The sequence below is a fragment of the Trichomonas vaginalis genome, chromosome III, assembly GCF_026262505.1.
Source record: "Trichomonas vaginalis G3 chromosome III, whole genome shotgun sequence".
NCBI classification, from domain to species: domain Eukaryota; phylum Parabasalia; order Trichomonadida; family Trichomonadidae; genus Trichomonas; species Trichomonas vaginalis.
The window spans coordinates 13,633,022-13,653,229 of NC_067205.1; the positions used below are offsets into that span (position 1 = coordinate 13,633,022).

The window sequence follows — 20,208 nt, forward strand, 5'->3', positions numbered from 1 at the left end:
ATTTAGAAAGCCATCGTATTAATCTTGGATCAAAATCTATTAGCATTTCCGAAGTTTTCACTTTTGAAATTAATTATTTTCACGAATTTATTTTACCTCAAAAAGAGTTAGCCGTTTACTTTTATTTTTGGCGTGTTTTTGGTCGCTCATTGATGCCAATAATTATAGAGCTTAAATCATCAGATGACAATCTATCACAATCATTAATTATTACCACATTAACTTACTTAAATAAATATTTTGTTTTGAATACAAATATGTTTTCTCATATTGGACGAATTCAAGTTGGAAGAAATGAACATATTTATGATACAATATTGACACAAAATATTTTAGAATTTATCAATATCATTTTAAATTCATTTACTATTACACACAACGAAGAAAATCTTAATCTTATCATTGATCTTTACATTCATCTTTTTCCTTTTGTCAAAGCAAAATCAGTTTTTAAATTTGATGTTGATTCATGTGACGAATCAGAACTTTTTAATTATATTTCAGGTGAAAATGAACGAATTTCATTCACACTTGATCACTTTGTTCAATGCAACAACTTCGATTTTGTCATCACAATCATCCAACATCTTATGACTATTCTTGGTCATATTTCTCGAAATCATCCACAATATATCGATCTTTGTCTTATCTGCAAAACATTGACATCACGATTCATCTTCCGTCTTCCTGTTTTACGTAAAGACGAATTCTTTCCAAGTCAAATCACAGACATCATTGATCAAAGTTCTCTTTGTCCATTCTTTTGCTTTTTTCTTAGTGTTTTATATGAAGTTGGTCATTTCCACAAAGATTATAACTACAGCATTGCATTTCTATCACAACACTTTGTTGATTACTACATTTACATATATTTAGTTTGTAAGTTCACCGCGCAAATCACAGTTTCTAGTTTTGCATGTCTTTTTGATATCGAATCAAACACAGAAATTAAAAGTCTTCTTAGTAATCCAGTTATTTACGAAACAGAGAAACTTAAAACGAAAACATTATCAGAAATCGAATCACATGTTTGTGAGAGTATCCATGATTTTTATTATTTGCAACCATCTTCTTTTGATAATTCAGATTTCATTCTTGATTTTTTGAATTTTTTTGGTCCATCAGTTCGATATCTTTCTAGCTGTGTTTGTTGTGAAACCATCTTAGAATTATTATCTATAATGAAAAAATACAAGAAAAATATTTATAAAAGTCAGAAAAACTTTATTGAAAAACTATTTCATCATTTGCTTGATGTTTATGACAAAACAGATGCATTACTTTGTTTACCAATGAATTACATTGGAAACAATTTTCTTATTTCCAAAGAATCATATTTGAAATGGCTTTCAATCAGCAAGAAAGAGATATGTGTTGAGAAACCACAAAATATATCAACATATAAATCAATGTACTTCAATCTTATCAATCTTTTTCTTAAAGGTCATTTCTATATTTATAAATATACAAATGAACTTTTATCATCAACATTGAAAATCATATCACAAATCAACATCAATCATGAAGAAAGAAATACAATCAATTCGTATTTATTTAGTCTGATTACAATTTTTAAGAACAATATTGATAAAAATCTAAACAGTGAAGAAAACAAAATTCTTTGTTCACATATTCAAACAATTATTCGATTGTTTAATTTCGAACTCGAACGAAAATCACTTAATCTTTTGAGTTTCATTTCATCAGATTCATTCATTGTTTTAATTATCAAAACGAAAACATATTTGATTAATCATCACATCTTAGATAACTTTATTTCATTGCTTACAACATTCTTTGACAAATCAATGAAACTTGGATATGAACCAGTCTGTTTCTACAACATTAAGATCGACGAACTCAAAGAACTCCACAAAACATCACCAACTGTTTTTGAAACTATTCTTTGTAAGATTTCATGTTTCTTGAAAATGACACATCTATTAATTTTCGATTTTTCTTGAAATCACTAGGTAAATCTATACATAATGACAAGAAAAATCCATTTCACATTGAAGGTTTATATGACAACATCAAATACAAAGCATTAGTTCATCCACTTGATATTTCATCGCGTGACATCAAAACGCTATATGATTTTGTTATTATCTTATGTGAACAAAATAAGAAAGATATCAATTATATTAAAGAAATCAAACTTCCAAAAGAAATCAATGTTATTTATCTTTATCGAATGAACACAGGATTCTACAAAATCATTTCACATTCTAAAGAAAACATCAACATCAAAATCATTCCAGAATGTCTTATTATCTCAGCAGAATACATTTCAACATTCATCATTGAAGAACTTGTTCTTTGGAATCATCAACTTCATATCAATAATGAGCTTTCAAATAACCAATTTTATGAATCATGGAACGATTTAATTCATTGATTCATTTACTTTGTTTATAATATATTTTTATATTAATTTTAATATAAAATTTTGTTATTTATTTTTGACATCAAAAAATATTTTACGTGCATCTATTTACGATTATTTTTGGTTCATATTTGTAAATTTCAAAAAAATACCAAAAAGTGTCACAATGTCAACTTCGATTTTTGGATCGAAGTTTACATGTTTTTGATATTATAGAATTTGTTATTTTATTTGATAATTAATAAAGTGTTGAAAATGAATTGTTAAAGTATTAATTTGAGGATTTTATTCCAAAATAAACTTTTTTGATTAATAATTTTAAGGTATTTTATAACAAATGACCAATAATTGGTATTTAGATAGAGGTGCATCAAGATCTTATCGTGTTAGAAATAAAAATTATCAGATTTCTCGCAATGATGCTGGTCTTTCTTTGTATCTTAAAGTTGATGGAAGTTCTACTACAAATGAAATGCCTAGTACAGGAAATTTGATTGTTGAAGATATTACAGTTTCAGTTTCGTCAGAAATTATTGAGAACATAGATTACATCAACATCATTCATTCAGTTGAAAACAAAGGAAATCAACCACATGATATCAGTATTGGAATTTATTCTGATATCGATATCAATGGTTCAGATTATTGTTATCAACATAATCTTGAAGGACATAAAGGAGTTGAATTTCAAGCAAATCCAATTGTCAAATTTATTCTTAAACATTCTCCTAAAGTTATAGATGTTGACACTTACTCATATACTGGATGTCCTGGATGGGGACGATGGTCTAATTGTTCAGATTGGAGTGATAAAAATGCTGATGCTTTTATTTATTTTTCATGGCAAAATCGACGAATTTTACCTAATGAAATTCAAAATTATTCATATAGTATTGGAACAGGTGAATACATTTTTTCACATCAAATCAAATGTGAAACAACAGTAAAATCACATTACAATGTTTCAAGTGATATTTCTCTTTCTATTTCAGTCAGTTCTACGAAAGTTGGTGAATTATTCAACATTTCAAGAAAAATCATTTATCTTTCAAATGATAACGAAATCATTAACTCTACAGAAATTATTACTAACAAAACAGACACAGGAACTCAATTTATTTACACGGACAACTTTATTGTTCCATCAAAAGAAGGTCGATATGAAATCATATACACAGTTTCAGACATTCATGGTTCCTCCAAAACGAATGTTCCTATTTTCATTAATCGAATTCCAACACTTGAAGTTATCTCAACCATCAATCAATTCTATCTTGCAAACACAGAATTCATTCTCAAACTTAAATTAAATGATGATACATATTCATTTCTGTCTGTATGTAAGAATCTCCAAAGAGTTAAAAGCGAACGATATGTTTTGAACAATGTTGAGCAAGAAGTAACATACAGTTATATAATTCCAGAGAGTGAAGAAGGAACAACACAGAATATATCATTTTTCGCAGTTGATGAGTATGGTGAGATTAGTGATATTTTCAATTACACGTACACAGTTACATCTCCATTCCCTCGAATCAAACTTTCCGACGTTATTCATCCTATCTCTATCGAATCACGCGACATGAAGATCCATGCCGACTACTACCTTTGGGAAGGATCACACAATGCTACATTCATCAGTCGAATCAACGACAATGGAAACATCAGTCTTCTTACCATTGACAATGTTTCTATTGCTCGCTGGAGTCAAGTCTTCCTGGAAGTTAGTGTTTCACGTTTCCGACAGAACACTAACAACGAAATTTCATTTTTTGTTATTGACTCACTTTCACGAATTTCTAACATCATCAAATACTCATTCATTTACGGTCAATGTAAATGTGCTGATACTCGATTTTATGAACTATCTGGCTTCACAACAATTGCACTCATTGCAACAATATAAAACCTTAGTTTATTTAATTACCAACTTTTTTAATGAAATTGAGAGAGGAATGTTTTATACTAGCTAATAATTTTTCATATCAAAATGAAAATATATATTAATGTATTAGCAAAATCAGATATTGAATATTTGTTAGGTATGCAAGATAATTGCGAATCCGAGCATTCATCTTTTAATGATATTGCAGGAATTCCTCTATCAATAAAGTACTGAAACTTTTGTGGAAGACAAAAAATGGAACCACAACGAGTAAGTAATGGACATCCAATAAATGCTTCAACTCCAATTGATTCCAAGTTTGATGACATAACGAATACGAATGATAATTTTTTGCAGTCTTTAAAAGATTGATATCCAATCTGTTCAAGTTTGTTACCACTAAAAATTACACGAATCAAATTGTTGCAACTCATAAATGCATAGTTGCCTATACTTATCATTGTTTGTGGAACGACAAATGTTGTGGCTTTGGATGATGGGAGAAATGTAATGAGGTTAGTTTCATTGAAATCTGTAAGTGCACCATTACTGAATCTATGGAATGGTGATAAGCTTGCATTGATCGTAACAAGATTTTCACATCCTATGAAAGCTCCGCCATAAACAATATTTAACAAACTGTGAGCTCCAAGCAAAAATGATGAAAGTGAATTACAATAAAAGAAAGCAAAATTGTTGATTGTTGTTAGGCTGTCTGGGATAATAATAGTTGATAATGATTTGCAATATAATAATGCAAAATCTTCTATTGAAGAAACACCCTCAAGAAGAGTAAGTTTTGAAAGCGATGAACAATTGTAGAAGCAATATTTAGGAACTATACTTGCATTCAATTTGACTTCATCAAGAGAATGACATCCTTCAAAGATATTGTATGTATAGTCCAGATCTTCAACCATATGATAATTAATAAATGTTCTAAGTCCACTATTACTAAAGCAATACATTCCAATATTTTTGATATTACTTGAAGAGATTCCTATATCTCCAATATTATTGCATCCATAAAATGCATATTGGCCAATAACTTCAATGGAATGTGGGATATTAATATCTGTGAGTTGAACACAGTTCATAAAACATTTATCTGGAATTGTGTTTATATTATTCCCATTAAAAACAACACTTGTTAAATTGACACAGTCCATGAAGCATTCTGAACCAAGACTTTGAAGACTTTCTGGAAGAATTATTGTTTTTATTGTTGAAGAAAGAAAAGCATAATTCAAAATTGAAATAAGCGTGTTGCCATCAAATGTTATAGATTTGAATTGCTTCTTGTTAAAAACTCCTTTATTAATATATTTACATGTTGATGGTATATGAATTTCATTGTTCGGATCACTACTAAAATATTCTGTAAGATGCTCTTTTTGCTCTGAAAAAAGCATATCATGAGTAATGTTAAAATTTGGATTGTGCGATGTATCTATTATAAGATTTGTGCATCCATAAAATACAGTAGGTCCTATATTTTGCAAAGATTGAGGAAGTGTTAATGTTTTCAGGCTTTTGCAAGAATAAAAGGCACTTTCATTAATGTAAAGTAATGAAGATGGTAAAACGATATTTTTCAAATTAGTACACAACCTAAATGCCCCTGTATGGATTCCTTTTATATTTTCTGTCAATGTGACTGTTTCAAGTCTGGCACAATATTGAAAGACACCATTTTCTATATATTGTATATTTGGAGGGAAACTAAAATTTATCAAATTGGAAGCCGAAAAGGAATGTGCACTAATAATTTCTACATTATCATGTATTGCCAATGAATTATATTGATAGCTTCTCATGCATGATCCACCAAGTTGAGTAACAAAAAGCGGTATAGAATATTCATATTTGATTGAAGGAATAACAAAATTTAATGTATTGTTATTTTCCCCAGAAAAAATAGTTATTCCGTCTGAACTATAATACGGATTCCTTTCGTCAATTTCTATTTTTTCTAATGTTTTAACGTTAATTGCAGAAAAGCTTATGGTTCTTGTGTATCTAGGAATAAAAATATATTTTAATTTCGTATAAGAAAATACATTGTCTCCTATAGTTGTTAGATTGGAGTTTCTCGATATTGTCACAAGTTCCAATCCCCTGCTGAATACTGTACCATCTGAACTCGTGTAATAAAGATACTCAACAGAGTCAGGAATTACTATTGATTTTAAGGAGTCAGTATTGTAAAAACACCCATATTTTATTTGCTTTATTTTGGATGGAAGAGTTATTGTTTCAAGTCTTGAACAGCCTGAAAATAATGAATTGTTTAAGAAAGGTAAATTGTCGCATGTTGACATATCTGCAGATATTATTGTGCTTGTAGCAAAACAAAATGAACATATGCTTTTTATTTTGCTGAAATTTGCAAATTTAATGGATGTAAGCCTAGACAGGCAAAGATAGAATGGACTATCTTTAATTGAATTTCTTCCAAGAATAGTTTCGACACTTGCTGGAATAACATAGTCTCCGCTAAGGGAACTTGGTGCTGCAGTTAATACTGTTTTGCTTTGATCGCTGAATGTAATACCATAATCATCTTGGGTGCAAATAATGAATATTAACAATTACTATTGCATATTAGCAATTAAAAAAAATATTCTGATAGAATTTTGTGGGATCAGATGTAGAAAATTGATAAATAGTTGAAATTTAGATATTATGGATTTGGAATATTATTGGTGTGCAAATTTGTATAGTCACAGTCAAAATTAGTCTTTAATTTTTTTTATTTTGATATATTGGAATTCATTATACTGTTGAAATATCATTATAATTATCAAAAAATATAAGATATAAGATTTTTATGCATAAATATTTCATGATATTTTATTATTTCAAAACATTCTATTATAATATAAGTATGTTCATTATGTATGAAACCAACATCAGAAAGAATGTATGAAGGTATGCAAATTACTATTTCAATTATTTATGACTTAATTTAAATCCAGAGAATGAAAAAAAAATGAGCTTTCCTTCCGTCATATTATATCATTTTGTATTTTATATATCTTTTGTTGATCATAAGCTGAATTTACCCCTATTTTGCATTTTGACAAACATATGTTCCAAAAATACAGAATAATAAGGAGAGAGACCTCTTAAAGGAGACTTTATTGCTAATCGCAATATTTTTGTTTATCTGGAGATAAATTTACAAAAGATTATCCTTTGATTATTCTCAATTTGATCGGTAAAAAAAGTGTATTGAATTAACCACTATACTCAATACATACCTCAGAAAAATGATTCACAAAAATAAGATGAGGATAATATAATATAAAGATGTTTCTTTTAATTATAAATTTTTATAAATTTGTGAAGAATGGGTTATTCGACACAAAAATTTTTGAATGCCATGAAAAATAAAATTCATTTTTGAAGATGGAATCAAAGATTATTGTGATCACAGGTGCATCAGATGGAATTGGAAAGTATACAGCTTTGCAATTAGCAAAACAAGGTCATACAATCATTATCCATGGAAGAAGTCCAGAAAAGACGAAAGCTGCTTCAGAAGAAATCATCAACGAGACAGGAAACAAGAATGTTAAATACTATCTTGCAGACTTCCTCGACTTCACATCAATCAAAGAATTTGCCGAAACTCTTAAACGCGAGTATGATCATATTGATGTTCTCATCAACAATGCTGGTGCTCAATTTGGATAAGATCGTCAAGAAACATCAGCAGGTCATGAAAAAACGATGATGGTAAATGTTTACGCTCCATTCCTTTTGACACATTTACTTTTACCTTTACTTCAAAAGTCTCAATCAGCGAGGGTTGTAACTGTTTCTTCTGACTCTCACAAAATGGGAGGAGTTCTAATTTATGATGATTTTGACCTTAAAAATAACTACTCTCTTACTAGATCATATGGATTGTCAAAATTATATGTGATATGGATCATGAGACATTTCATCAAATTTACTGAAAGCAAAGGCATTAAGAACATTACTTTTAATTGTGTACATCCAGGATCAACCATGTCAAATCTAGGAAGAGAATCCACAAAATATTGGTTGTTCAAGATTGTTGCTTTTCTTTGGATTCCAATGATGAATTCGATGGAAGATGCAGCTAGGCCAAGTATAACCTGTGCAACATATAAAGAACTTGAAGGTGTTACAGGAAAATACTTTGGTCCAAAAGGAGAAGAGAAACCATCTGAAAAATACTATACAGAAGAAGGTGAACAGAAAATATGGGACTATTGCACTAGAATTACAACTGAATTTTTACAAAATTATTAAATGATTTCATCTTTTATTAATAAATTAACAGTTATTAATTTTTATGCTTATTTAATAGAAATTTTCCAATATTAAGCATTAAATGACTTAATAAAAAAGAAATAATTTTCATAAATTGTAATTTGTTGCATCAAAAAACTATTGGAATAGTGTATTAGCTGGTTTTGTGAAAACAAATGAATAATACACAATGAAAAGCAATTTTATTAAATTTAATTTCATTAAAAATATGCAATTTAAAATGGAATTTTGTTAAATGTATTTATTATTCAATTGCGCAGATAAATTATATGGTTTAAGTCTCCCGAAAAATCATATTCAAATTTGATTTACGATAATTCTCAGAAAAATTGAGAAGAATGGGTAGAAAAATTTTAGTGAAATATTTTGAGAGAAATAGAAAATTATGTCATTTATCACAAGTACAACTCAATGAGTGTCGAGTATATTAGATCTATGCCAGAAGCATTCAAGAGGAGACATAGCACTCGTGCTTTCACAAAAACTGAATTTGATGAAAGCAAAATGAAATTTGTTGAAAATATTGTAGAAAAAATTAACAATATTGGTAAAAATTTAGGATACAAAATAGAGCTAGTTGTTGAACCAGCAGGTTTTGGAAGACTTAACATGCTTGTAAATGAAGCTGGATGGGTTCTTGCACGTGCATCAAAAGAAAAACTAGATGTTGAACAAACACGCGAACAATACAAAGAAATTGGATACATGTTTGAAAGATGCATCCTTGAATTCACACGTATGGATATCGCAACATGCTGGTTCGGTGGATTCAACAGATCAAAAGCTATTGAATACTTCGAAAACAAGTATGATGTCATCATTGTCTTTGCATTCGGAAATGAAGGTGAAGATCGTTGGGTTGAATCAGTTGTTAAATGGTTTGGTTCATTCAGAGGCGAAAGTGTTTATGAAGAAGAATTTTTCGATAGATACGAGTTTCCGATGAAAATTGACAATGTTGGAGAAAGAGAAGATATATGTCTAGGACTTCATAAGATACCATGTGTTATGAAACCTCATAACTTTAGAATCTTATTCCAAGAGCCAAATATTCACGTTTTCATCAATGGTCATGGCGTGGCAATGTTTCCAAATAATGGATGGTTCGACATTGGAATTGTTCTTGGTACTTTGGCCGAATATTACGAATCAGAAGGTTATAAAACAGAAATGGTCAAATTGGAAAATGCTCCAACATGTCCAAAGACTGGAGAATATGTGTGCACAGTTGTTTTGAATAAATAAAAGCTAAATGAAAAGATTTGAGATCATAAATTTTCTTTTTCTTTAAATGATAACATTTTGTAGTGGGAATTAATGTATTTTTGGCTAGAATGAATGGATTTCAACGTATTTTAGACTTTTAATGGTTGAAATTTAAAATATATTGTTGAAAGTTGCTTAATGAGATGATTTTGTGTGGAACCTATTAATTTTTACTCGTTTCGAAATTTATACGCTCATCATTTTCAAATTTTATTGACGAGCGAAAAAAATAAATTCGAAACAACCCATTAATCTCAATTTTTTGTAAACTTACCCATTCTTCTCAAATTTTCAATCCGATTGAGATTGCGAAAACTAATATTTGTCAGAATAATATATACAATAGGATTTGTCGATTGTAAAATTGAATAAATTTTTCCGATACAATTTTTTTTTGAATATGTAAAGAAAAAATCGTTTTTGAAGATGGAATCAAAGATTATTGTGATCACAGGTGCATCAGATGGAATTGGAAAGTATACAGCTTTGCAATTAGCAAAACAAGGTCATACAATCATTATCCATGGAAGAAGTCCAGAAAAGACGAAAGCTGCTTCAGAAGAAATCATCAACGAGACAGGAAACAAGAATGTTAAATACTATCTTGCAGACTTCCTCGACTTCACATCAATCAAAGAATTTGCCGAAACTCTTAAACGCGAGTATGATCATATTGATGTTCTCATCAACAATGCTGGTGCTCAATTTGGCAGTAACCGCGAAACAACACGTGATGGTCATGAGAAAACAATGATGGTTAACGTATTTGCGCCATTCTTATTGACAAATCTCCTTTTGCCTTCTCTCAAGAAGTCAAAATCAGCAAGAGTTGTAACTGTTTCTTCTGCATCACATAACATGGGAGGAGAGCCTCCTCTTGATGACATAGAACTTGAGAAATCATATTCAATGCCAAGATCATATGGATTTTCGAAACTTTATGTTATCTGGGTCATGAGACATTTCATTAAATATGCCAATGAGAATGGCATTAATAATATTACATTCAATTGCGTTCATCCAGGATCCACAAATACAAGTCTTGGCCGCGAGTCAACAAAGAGTTGGCTTTGGTGGATTATCTATATGCTTTGGAAACCAATGATGAATTCAATGGAAGATGCAGCACGTCCAAGTATTACATGTGCAACATCAGGAGATCTTGAAGGAGTAACAGGAAAGTACTATGGACCAAAGGGTGAGGACACAGTATATGAAAAATACTACACCGTCGAAAATGAACAAAAAGTTTGGGATTATTGCATGAACATTACAAAACAATATTTGTAATTCTATTGATTTCTTTCTAAAATATCTTATAAAATTTATCGCCATGATAAAAGCATATCTTTTGATAAAAAATGTAATAAAATTATAAAAATCTAAAAATATATTAGACTGTTCTTTATATATCAGTGGTGTGCTTCATTATTATAGCTATTTAATCATGTTTCCGAATAAAAATAAGTAGAAAATATTCAAATTAAAAAGAAAATCCGAATTTGTTTGAATGTGCTAAAGCATTAAAATCATCTTTGAATTTAATATTGCTTTACAGCTTTGGTTTCTTAAAATTGAAACAAAAATTCTGCCATTTTTCAAATTTTTAATAAAAATCATTAATTCTTTTATAGAAAACCAACAATTATTTTATCCAAATCTGTTTTCAATAATCCTATCACATCCTAAAATAAGATCTATTTAGCTGAGATTTATATAAGGAACAAAAATTGGGCTTGGAAAGAACATTTCCATATCTGAATCTTCCAAAACAGAGATTCATCCTCTTAATATCATGGAAACTTAAATAACTCGATATTTATCTTTGAACAATATTTGATAATATCTTGTGATTCTTGATTGGAAAAGTTGATAACTAAAAAGTAAGAGATATGAAATATAAAGTTTAATCATTGATAGGAAATTTTTAAAATTTGTATGGCAGTCCCAACGGGAACCGCGGTAATTTACCGAGGTTTCCGCACACTAGTCATGTGATTTTATCCCAAGCATATGGGGATTCTAAATTTTTGTCCCTATCGTTATCCCAATTGAATTTTTTTTTGGAATTTAAAAATTTTTTTTCTCCATGTAAACTTAAATTTTAATTTTTACCACTAAAATGCAATATTTCAACAAATTAATGAGTAATAATATTTTAATTTATAATAATTATTATAAATCTCCTCAATTTAATGTAATTATTGTATTAATTTTTGTTGAAAATATAAAATCTTCAAGTAAATGATGTGAATTTAATATTTTTAGAATGTTGTTTAATTGTACTATATTATGCATGTAAAATTTTGTTACAATACATTTTATATGGGATCCCCATTGCCCAATTGAGAGAAAATTGAGAGGTGGGATTGGGCTAGCCCAATTCAAAATATCCCAGGTGGAAATAAAAAAATTAACAATTCAACATAAAAAAGCATCTTAAATAATAATGATAAAAAGAAATTTTGTATGAATTTCAATCAAATTTGTTTTTATTCAACTTAAGAAATCACTTCATTAATGAAAGAAGTCGGGTTCACAACATATCCCGATCTTGAAACGAAACAACATGTTTTTTTGATGCCCTAAACGGGGGGGGGGTCGCCAGCAAAAAAAAAAGATGTCAAAATTTATCCCAAAAATTTAAAAAAAATCGAAGAAAGTGCATCCCAGGGATTATAAAATTTAAGTTTTCACATCTCTACGCACACCGGTTCCTTTTTTTAGGAATTTTTTAGATTAAAAAATATGCTTTGTAAATCATTTTTTGTAAATCGGCAAAAATTTGGAAATATTCTGACGACAATAAATCTGGGAATAGTATTTGAAATACGAGAACAACCTATTTAAAAGTGTTTCGCTCGATTTTGTATAATTTCAAATTTTCGCATATAGCTTTCCGTGAATTACCGTGATTTTACCGCCATATCAATAGTTTACGACACTTTTTCCGTAAATTGAGTAGTTTACTGCACTTTTTCCGTAAGATTGAGTTACGGGAATCCGTAAGATTACCGTACCTCACTTCTAGTTGAAAATAGCATTAGTATACCCAGATTTTCCTTACTTTTACCACCCCCTCTAAAGCTGGGGACAGCGCCTATCGTTGGGAGTAGCTATTAAATAGAACCACCAAGGGTATTTTTCGAACTGCCGGTGTAGTGTAGTGTAAACATCCGACATAATGATTCATTATGCCAAGGTTTGATTCCCATTTACCCAATTTTTTTCTTTTTTGGATCATGAATTTTTTTTTGGGTCACTATAAGATTTGTTTCATGTTCTAAATCTGCTGCATATGTAATCTATTTTTATTTACCTATTTTTTAAAAATCTATTGGATTGCCAAATTTGAATATATTTAAAATCATAAAAATCCAACAAAACTATAAATATATGTTTTATGCATAGTGCCGATACTCAAATATCAGATTACTTAGGTCCATGAATAATATCCGAATTTTTTTTCTTAAAATTAAACTTCAAAACTTCTTGCTACGGATGTCACAAATCTTGAATTTCAGGTGTGGTCAGACACTCGTGTCTAGACACTTTTTGTACGTTAATATTGTACGTTAATTTAATTAGCTCGGCGTTTGCCGAACTTGCATGCCACCAAGAACATAGCTTTAACTCGCTCACTGTTCTTGGAGGGGCAAACATTATGTTTTCTAATGAAGTTCTCTGATTGGCTCCAATTCATCTTCAGCAATCAGAGAGCTTCATTAGAAAACAAATTCATTATTTTCCCTTACCCTCGGATGGTCAGGGAATGCATTTTAACTACCTTAGAGCAAGGTTCTTCCAAACCCTTTAATTTATTATTTGATCCATTGGAAGAATCTTGCTCTATTCGTCTTAAATACAGAATCCTTAACCATCCATAGGTTAGGAAGAGTAGCAATATTAGCTTCTCATGTAGTACTTTGACTAAAATGTTAAGATCTTTTCATATCCCAGTACTTCATGAGAAGCTAATACTGTTTAACTACGCTGGCCTACTGATGGCTATAAGAATTTCATATTAATGTAAAGTTCTTTTGAGTTTCATCATCATAAGATGTAGCTCAAAGGAACTTTGCATTAATTGAAGATAACAAACATTACCAGACTAATAGATACATTACTTATGGGCAGAGCTCGTTCGAAGTCACACAAATATTGGGAGACTTCAAATGATCTCTGCTCATAATATTATAAATATACGTATCTAATTCTTTGATGCAAATATAAGTATTCAACTCACACTAATTGGGGGATTCTACTGATGCTTCATTATTGATTAGAAACATCAAGTAGAAAACACCATAAATTCATATACGCTGCCTCTACAATAACAAGAGAGCACCAATATGCATCTTTATAACAATATAGATGCGAAGTTTCTCATTGAATGAGAAACTTCGAATATATATTGCTGTAAATATGGATTTGAACTAATCTATAACTTCGTAGGAATTATAATATTGCTTATTCCTTGAAGAATGGTAACTTATTGCGGTGGGAGATCCTTGCAAATCAAATTCAATCGAGAAGGGTAATGCTTAAGCGTTCTAATTTAGAATGCTTAAGTATTGGCCTTCTCGATTGTAGAATTTTCTTAATAAACCAAGTAGAAATGTTTCATGATGCAAAACAATTTATCAGCATATGTTAATATATGTTTATTTGAATAGGATAGACAGCGCATCATTATTTACTTGATATAAACATATAATATCATATGCTATATAGCATTGTATCATGCAAATCTTTCTATCGCAGTTTCTATGTTTAAATTTTTTAAAGGGTAAAATCATATAGAATTGGGTAAATTTCAATGGTGTCTGCCCTATCGTCTATTTTGTGGGTGTCTTTTGAAACCGCAAGACTCTTTCAATTTTTGAATAGTGTCTTACGGTTTGTTCAGACACCATTGAAAAAAATAATTATCTTTTATTTTAAGTATATAGATTGTTTATGTATTATACTAGATGTTTGCCGTTTTACTTTTCGATTTTAAATAGAATTTTTGTGCGAAAAATGAACAAAATAGATTCAAAATCGAAAAATTCAAACTCAAGACACTATGATGACACAATGCTATTCCTTAAAGACACCTATCGTCACGAAAATGACAAGCATACTTCTTGCAATCTTATTCTTAATCAATTGTAAATTTTTAAAACCATTTTTTTAAAATAATTTTGCGTAAATTTTATTCTCATGTTGTTTTAATCGAAAATTGATACATTTTCAAAAAAATAATATTGACTTATGAAATTCATTTTTAAGGTGAAATAGTATTGTTTTTATTAAAGTATATGAATAATATATAAAAAATTAATGAATAATATAAGCAGATTTTTAGTTTACAAAACAAATATGAGCAATGCAATTTCAAACTTTTGCTGGCAATTTCGATATTGCTCAAGTTTGTAGTATTTGTGATACCTATAACATCGGCTTAATCAAAATTCGATTTTTCTTATGAGTTATTGAGAAAATTTGATTGCAATGAGAAGGATTTCGACGTTTTTGATAAACTAAGAGCTGAGCTTTAGGGGTTCAGTTCATTTATGGCTGTAGTTTGATGCGTAGATCTCTTTTTTATTGTAAATTCTTTCAGCATGGAGATCGAGAATGAATCTTTTGAGAACTTTATGAGTTTTTACACCCGTAAAGAGGTCCTTCGAGGAAAGATAGTCCAGACTACATGAAGATGTGGGTTAACCAAAAAAAATCCGATGGTTTCCCCATATTCATGTAGATCTTCGAAAAAATGAGCACCAAAAAAGCCAAAAAAATAGGCTTTTTATTGGATTTGTACACTAGATCAATAATCTATTTAGGATCTGACACTCTTTTTAGCCAGAGATATGAGGTCCTTTCTAGGAAAACGATCTATTCATCCATAAAAAAAATGAATTATCGTTTTCCCCAGAAATTACATGGGGAGTGGTAAAAGTAAGGAAAATCTGGGTATAATAAATAGATATAGTATTCATATTTTTGATTTTGAATTACGGAAAAAGTGAGTTCAGAACTTCCAATTATTATTTGATTAATTATGTTAAAAATACTATAAGGAATTAAAATACATAATGTTGAAATTTGAATTACGGAAAAAGTGAGGGTGAAAGTGAAGTGAAAAAGTAAGATATTTTTTGTTGAAATAATCATAGTTGTACAATTTTGAAACTATATGTAAAGCTATAAATTGAATAAATTCTAAAACAAAAATTGTTTATTCTTATTAATAAATTTATATTAATCAATATTTGAACAACCCGTAATTAAAATTGAATTCCTCTTAAAATTTAATCCATACGTTAATTTTTAATTTGCTCGGCGAATGCCGAGCTTCCCTACTTCTCTTGTCATTCCTTCAAAAACTCTAATCTCATCACACTTACAAACATCATGATTTGATGTATTGTCGAGAAATCTTAGACTTGTTTGTCATTTGATGATAGCATTTGAAAGTCATCTCGAAAATCGATTAACAAGACAATTTCCCAAACATCTACATACAAGTAGATGATGGTAAACCCATTAGAGTTGTTTTGCTATGATTCCTCCAATCTTATGATGAGAAAAATCATATCAAAACAGCTCTAATCGAACATTCTACACAGCTTAGCATCCAGCTAGTTCCAAGTAATGCGATTACAACATCAACGGCCAAAGCCTTTCAGAGTCCTTTAATCATTTCTTCTCATCTCAATGTGAAGTGGCCTCAAACGAACTACAAGCTGACGTTACAACGCATTACAACCCGGTTAATACGAGCATATACATTAGAGCTGCTTTGTTATGATCTCCCTCATCAATTGATGAGAGATCTCATTATGAAGCAGCTCCAATCGAACTAAAAACCTACATACAAATGAGTGAAAACAAATTCATTAGAGTTGTTTTGCTTTGATTTCTCTCATCAGAAGATGAGAGATACCAGAACAAAACAACTCTAATCAAACTTTCTACACAACTCAGCACAGTATCAATGCAAAGTAATGCGTCTGTATCGTTAACAAGCAAAGTTGTTTCGGGTCCTTCCATTTTGGAAGAATTCGGAACAACTTTGCGAATTGATAGTGTAAACCCATATACATGAAAGCGTGCATGCATAAAGACAGGTATTGTCAGCAATGACTACCTGCCCAGCTATGAGTGATCAGAGAATTACCATCTCAGGCTTTTTGAGAACGTTTCAGCCATGACCCTCGTATGTTGACTGTGAGAAAGGCATCCTTTATCTGAAATAGATGCTTTTCCAACAATCAAATTCGAAGATCTTCGACGTTGTTGTAAAAAGAGAAGGAGAAGGAAAGAAGAGGAAGAAGAGGAAGAAGGAAAGGAAAAGAAGAAGAAGAAAAAAGAAAAAAAAAGAAGGACATATTAAATATAATGCGCACTTAATAGTGCCGAGGCGCGATTTTTTTGACCCTATATTACCGCACGGCAATGTTTTTCTCGATTTTGTACAGCCATAAAAATTTGGGAATTAAGGATGCACACGAGAGGATCATGTAAACTTCAGAATTTAGAACCTTATTTTTAGGCATTATCTTGGCTACCTATTTAGGCTCGAAAAGCAAAAAATATCAAAAAATACAACTTGAGTCCATTATGACCCTTTCATGGAGGTAGTTTTTATCCGCTAGTATTTTCCCTTTGAATCTCTTTACAATTCGAAATCAAATTCAAACCTCAGTAGAAGAAAGGAAGAATCGACTTACTACGGTTGTAATACGAATAAATACATATATTTAATTATTTTTATTTACATAATAATTGTTTGAAGCTCATATTCCATCAAATTTTTAAATAAAAACATTAAAATGTTGAAAATGTTCATATATTTTAATAGGGTTTTGGCACTTTATTGAGGAATTACTACATACATAGTCGAACTGAACTTGATATTTTGAAATTTAAATTATTTATCAAAATTAAAATTTAACTTGAAATTTATAATTATTTAGTCATATTTTGCATAATTCTAAGTAGATTTTGTAAAAAATCAAGAAAGAAAAATTTTAACGTGCTTTATTTTTTCTTTTTTATAATAATACATATTATTATATAATTAACATATTCATAATGTTTCACCCTTTCAAAAATATAATCCTCCTCCTCTCAAATAAACGTACATACGGGTGGCCTCTTTTTTCAAAAAATTAAAATTTGAAATTTTGGGCTCAAATATTAGAGATTTTTTCAACCTTCAACGATATATGTTGTCTATATCAGACCTCCTTTCTTTTTGATACTTAACATTGTTCCTAAATCTTAGCCGTTAAGGCTGTTCTGAAAATATTTTTTTTTCGAAAAGATTCGAAAAAATTCGAGATTGGGACAAAGTTGCAATTCGGCACTTTTTGTAAAAAAATGGGGTCATACTCATAATGAATAGAGACTTATAGCCAAGTCTTGATATCATGCAGGGAGAATATACATAGATAAGCAATTATATTTTATAGTAGTAGTATTCAGAAATTCTTACAATTTACAATACAATTTTCAAAAATGGATAAAGACTAATAGCCAAGTCTTGATATCATGCAGGGAGAAATATACATAGATAAGCAATTATATTTTATAGTAGTAGTATTCAGAAATTCTTACAATTTACAATACAATTTTCAAAAATGGATAAAGACTAATAGCCAAGTCTTGATATCATGCAGGGAGAATATACATAGATAAGCAATTATATTTTATAGTAGTAGTATTCAGAAATTCTTACAATTTACAATACAATTTTCAAAAATGGATAAAGACTAATAGCCAAGTCTTGATATCATGCAGGGAGACTCTCTACAAATACAAAAATTGATTATCATAAGGAAATACAAATTTATCAATTTTCATGTGAAAATTACATAAATTTGTTCTCCAATAAATAGCAATAATACTTTGAATGTTATATTAAGTAATATAGCTTCAGGTAAATAAGCTTACACTTCAAAAATATACTGTTTATTCATTAATTTTAAAAAAAGTCCAAATTATCTAATCTTGCTTACTCTTCCTTTAAACTTCTTTGTGCCAAATTTAATATTGCCTTCAAAGATGGAATAAGGACATTAGGTTCAAAAATATTTTATTATACTCATTCGAAATTAAAAATAATAAAATTTATATATATTAATTTCATTAATTCAAGGTTAAAAATCTCACCGGAAAAATAACCTCAGTGTGATAAATTTATCACCGGAAAAATTTACAATAAGGTTAATACCGAAAATATCGAAAAATCAACATTTAAGGTTAATTTAAGAGTATGCACTTTTGTCACCTACTCAAAAAATTCTTAAAATTCAAAAATCCCTTGATTCCTGAGGATTTTGGAAAAAAGTTTTTACATGAACATGTGTATATTATATGAAGTATATTGATAAGGTAAAAATCAAATTTTATTGCATATTCATCGAGAAAATAAACTAACGAATCCCTCAAAATTGAGAGGGTAATCCTCCTCCTCTCAAATAAACGTACATACGGGTGCACCCTTAAACAGATTTCGTAAAGAGAATTAAGGGTGCCCTATAGACGATAAACCTCCCTCAGAAAAGCACTTTTAAGGCTATTATATTGAGAACTAGAATCTGGATAATCCGTTCATTCGAGTTCTAATAAGGTTAATTTTGTGATGTTTACATTATCGTTATAGGGCACCCTTAAATAAACAATGGTAAAATTTTAATATAAACCGATGATAACAAGATCTATATAATTCTAACAATGAGGCAATATGATCAATTATTACTCCATATCATTTCGTATAGAAGGCTTAGAAATCTTTGGATTTTTTTAAAATTTAGAAAAATATTGTTTTTAAAGATTCAGAAACGAAAATTTATTGATAATATAAAATGAATATATAATCATATAATTAGATTCTAATAATTTCAATAATTGAAATCTTTATCGGGTGAATCATGAAAATTAGAAAATTTAGTGTGGTAAATTTAAGTAACAGAAGCTGGTTGTTATAGATATTGCATTTCGAAATTTGCACGATAATAAATTGAAAACCTGTAATTTAAATTCGTTTAACATCCATGTATTTACAAATTTTTATATTAATAGATTGTTTATATGAATTAAACCTATTTTTGTTTGAATCTCACTAAATCGAGACCATTCAAAATATAAACATTTCAATCTAAAAACATCAACGTTTTAATCAAAATAATTGTGATTTTATATCAAAATAATTGTGATTTTATATCAAAATATCATTTACAACATATTGTTATGAATGTTCAGAATTATTTTGAGAATTGCAATTTTTGTGAATCCATTCAAATGATAAAAAATTAATATCATATATAACATATTATGATAAATCAAAACACAAAGCAAAAAAGTGTGGGTT

General features: G+C 29.3%; 7 protein-coding genes across 7 annotated transcripts, besides 6 other annotated features; 6 read left to right on the forward strand and 1 right to left on the reverse strand.

The window, feature by feature from the left end:
• Positions 1 to 1,719: 1,719 nt before the first annotated feature.
• On the forward strand, positions 1,720 to 2,467 carry TVAGG3_0696440 (uncharacterized protein; the record flags this gene model as incomplete). The annotated part of the gene is made up of 1 exon (XM_001329186.1): positions 1,919 to 2,398. One exon carries the CDS (start codon positions 1,919 to 1,921, stop codon positions 2,396 to 2,398), a length of 480 nt encoding a protein of 159 aa, XP_001329221.1.
• Positions 2,468 to 2,562: 95 nt separating this feature from the next.
• Positions 2,563 to 4,295, forward strand: TVAGG3_0696450 (serine-type endopeptidase protein; the record flags this gene model as incomplete). Its single annotated transcript, XM_001329185.1, has 1 exon — positions 2,724 to 4,292. One exon carries the CDS (start codon positions 2,724 to 2,726, stop codon positions 4,290 to 4,292), a length of 1,569 nt encoding a protein of 522 aa, XP_001329220.1.
• A 71-nt stretch (positions 4,296 to 4,366) lies between these two features.
• TVAGG3_0696460 (surface antigen family) lies at positions 4,367 to 6,592 on the reverse strand (the record flags this gene model as incomplete). The annotated part of the gene is made up of 1 exon (XM_001329184.1): positions 4,367 to 6,592. The coding sequence occupies one exon, from the start codon at positions 6,590 to 6,592 to the stop codon at positions 4,367 to 4,369; it is 2,226 nt and encodes a 741-aa protein (XP_001329219.1).
• A 1,090-nt stretch (positions 6,593 to 7,682) lies between these two features.
• TVAGG3_0696470 (oxidation-reduction process) lies at positions 7,683 to 7,970 on the forward strand (the record flags this gene model as incomplete). Its single annotated transcript, XM_001329183.1, has 1 exon — positions 7,683 to 7,970. One exon carries the CDS (start codon positions 7,683 to 7,685, stop codon positions 7,968 to 7,970), a length of 288 nt encoding a protein of 95 aa, XP_001329218.1.
• Positions 7,971 to 8,006: 36 nt separating this feature from the next.
• Positions 8,007 to 8,555, forward strand: TVAGG3_0696480 (oxidation-reduction process; the record flags this gene model as incomplete). The annotated part of the gene is made up of 1 exon (XM_001329182.1): positions 8,007 to 8,555. The coding sequence occupies one exon, from the start codon at positions 8,007 to 8,009 to the stop codon at positions 8,553 to 8,555; it is 549 nt and encodes a 182-aa protein (XP_001329217.1).
• Positions 8,556 to 8,987: 432 nt separating this feature from the next.
• Positions 8,988 to 9,976, forward strand: TVAGG3_0696490 (NADH Oxidase domain-containing protein; the record flags this gene model as incomplete). The annotated part of the gene is made up of 1 exon (XM_001329181.2): positions 8,988 to 9,821. The coding sequence occupies one exon, from the start codon at positions 8,988 to 8,990 to the stop codon at positions 9,819 to 9,821; it is 834 nt and encodes a 277-aa protein (XP_001329216.1).
• Positions 9,977 to 10,268: 292 nt separating this feature from the next.
• On the forward strand, positions 10,269 to 11,132 carry TVAGG3_0696500 (oxidation-reduction process; the record flags this gene model as incomplete). Its single annotated transcript, XM_001329180.1, has 1 exon — positions 10,269 to 11,132. The coding sequence occupies one exon, from the start codon at positions 10,269 to 10,271 to the stop codon at positions 11,130 to 11,132; it is 864 nt and encodes a 287-aa protein (XP_001329215.1).
• A 5,005-nt stretch (positions 11,133 to 16,137) lies between these two features.
• Positions 16,138 to 16,211: a mobile genetic element.
• A 330-nt stretch (positions 16,212 to 16,541) lies between these two features.
• Positions 16,542 to 16,802: a mobile genetic element.
• Positions 16,803 to 17,133: 331 nt separating this feature from the next.
• Positions 17,134 to 17,256: a mobile genetic element.
• A 76-nt stretch (positions 17,257 to 17,332) lies between these two features.
• Positions 17,333 to 18,170: a mobile genetic element.
• A 3-nt stretch (positions 18,171 to 18,173) lies between these two features.
• Positions 18,174 to 19,131: a mobile genetic element.
• Positions 19,132 to 19,366: 235 nt separating this feature from the next.
• Positions 19,367 to 19,506: a mobile genetic element.
• Positions 19,507 to 20,208: the final 702 nt, after the last annotated feature.